Raw genomic sequence first — 2292 nt, 5'->3', positions numbered from 1 at the left:
TTCTTAATTTAATGAGAGCAATGAGGCTGGTTTTTGATCTCAATAATAAAAACTGTCATCTTAGAAAGAAAGGTAAAGGGGGCTTATTCATCATAGACACTGTAACAATATCTTTGCTCATTTGACCTCTTGGTTACTGACAGGATCAAGACAGAAATGAACCATCTGAGAAATCAATTACAGTAAACTCTTGAAGGCCAATTATTATATTTGTTATGCTTTGCTATTCAAAATGTGTGCAGGATCTTGAGGGTCCTGTTAACACCTATATGCTGCATCTAATCCACCAAAGCATCATTAAAAGTGTGAAACAAACTCACATGTAAGTAGATTGACAGACTGATGCAATAGTTGCTCTTCATGCTGGTCAGTGTCATATCACATTATGCACATAAAAATAACTCATATTTCCAATTAAATTTAACATTACAGTCAGCTTTCTCCTATTTTTATAAAAAAGTATCATTGTGCCTGAGTAGTAAGTGTGCATGTTTGTTTGTTTGTTTCATTTATACATTTAACTGCATTGTTGATTCTGATGGATTTAAGACTAATGTTGTTTTTATTAGTATACACATTTACACATGTAGCCTCTGATGTATATATTTGGCCTGCAGTTTCCATAAACATTTACACAGTTTATCCAAAGTAAGTTACAGTGCAGTACAAGGTACATTATACATTATTATCAATATGTGTGTTGCCTTAGTTCAAAACCATGACCTTATGCACTGCTGAAGCAAAGTTCTACCACTGAGCTATACAGGAGCCTACCGAGTACCCTGATGGGTTCATTTGTAAAATGGCAAACCACTCTTTTAAGCCCTGCCAAATGGAATTATAATATCTTGTGTTGAACCACATTAACCAATTTGATCAATGCTAGTAAATCCAGAACCGTAATTATTACTATAATGAACAAGACCATTAAATTATGCTGGCTTAAATATTTTGTATAGATTTAGGATGTGTTTAACTGACGTTCTAAACCAGGGGTAAAATATAGCATAGATGAGAGGATTCAGAGCTGAATTAATATACACCATCCATAACATAAAATAGGTTGTAACAGAAGCCATTCTTGTGTTTGATGTTAGAGATAAACTAAATAAGGGAATCCAGCAAAACAGATAAACCGTCACAATGATTCCTAATGTCAGAGCGGCCTTGCTCTCAGATTTCCTCCTCACTGAACCTTCTGTTAGATGTTTTCCACTGCTCATCAGAGAGTTTATAACTTTCACTTGATGATGTGCGACATAGAAGATTCTCAAATATAAAGTTATAATGACGGTACAAGGAAACAGAAAAGACAGAAACAGGTTAGTGATTTTCCAGTCAAAAGTAAGCGTATATATACCTATACATTCTCCTTTACATGTGTAATTTCTTTGTGAGGTAGTTATAATAACTGAAGTGTTATAAGCTGAATAGAAGAACCAGGAAACACAGATAATAATTATTGTTTTAGTCGTTGTTATTTTCTGAGGGTACAGTAAAGGGTGACACACAGCCACATAACGGTCAACAGCTATAAAAACTAAATTACTCAGTGATGTAGAAAGGAGCACTCCTATGGTTATCATAAACAGTATACAGATAGTGTCTCCAAAGTACCAACATGTTTCAATCAACTTAATCGCCTCTAAGGGCATGACAATAAATCCTATGAGCAGGTCGGACACAGCCAGAGAGAGAATAAGCATGTTGGTTGGAGTGTGAAGCTTCTTGAAGTGACAGATGGAGATGATCACCAGCAGATTCATAAACACAGTCCATACTGACAGCAATGAAAAAAACACATACATGATATTGTATTCATGTGTGGGGCGTTTTGGCCTGATGCATGATGAGTTAATGGCAGGAAAGCAGTATTGAGTCTCATGATCTTCTGTCTTATAGGCCATGAGTAAAGTTGCCTCCTGATAGGGGTTTGATCTGATCTCTTTACTGTTCTTTCATTTATACAGTATCTGAATCAAACTGACTCAACCCCTTCACCACCCACTCTGATGCTGCATAATGATTTCAACTTATTAATATTAAAATGTAAAAAAAATTAGGTCTAAGCGGGGCACAAACTAACAGGTGGTATGGTTATTTGTAACACAGCTACTTTTCACAAGGCCCAGTGATCTGTGCTTTCGATCTATTTCTTTAACTGTTAGAAGAAGGTCTTCTCTGAATTTGTGAAAAGTTGGGTGTGTACAGTAAATCACCAAATCCAACCTTATATTTTTTTAATGACTAGATGCGTTTACATGGACATTTGTAATCGTTTTAAATGTTCAA

General features: G+C 35.4%; 1 protein-coding gene across 1 annotated transcript; it reads right to left on the bottom strand.

The window, feature by feature from the left end:
• Positions 1-932: 932 nt before the first annotated feature.
• LOC141369208 (trace amine-associated receptor 13c-like) lies at positions 933-1907 on the bottom strand. Its single transcript, XM_073874761.1, has one exon. It carries the CDS (start codon positions 1905-1907, stop codon positions 933-935), a length of 975 nt encoding a protein of 324 aa, XP_073730862.1.
• Positions 1908-2292: the final 385 nt, after the last annotated feature.

This window comes from Misgurnus anguillicaudatus, chromosome 12, assembly GCF_027580225.2.
Source record: "Misgurnus anguillicaudatus chromosome 12, ASM2758022v2, whole genome shotgun sequence".
Lineage (NCBI taxonomy): Eukaryota > Metazoa > Chordata > Actinopteri > Cypriniformes > Cobitidae > Misgurnus > Misgurnus anguillicaudatus.
This window is presented reverse-complemented; position numbering and strand designations above follow the sequence as displayed.

Excerpts from the sequence above, each read along its gene's own strand:
- LOC141369208 (XM_073874761.1), bottom strand. The coding sequence starts at position 1,907 with ATGGCCTATAAGACAGAAGATCATGAGACTCAATACTGCTTTCCTGCC.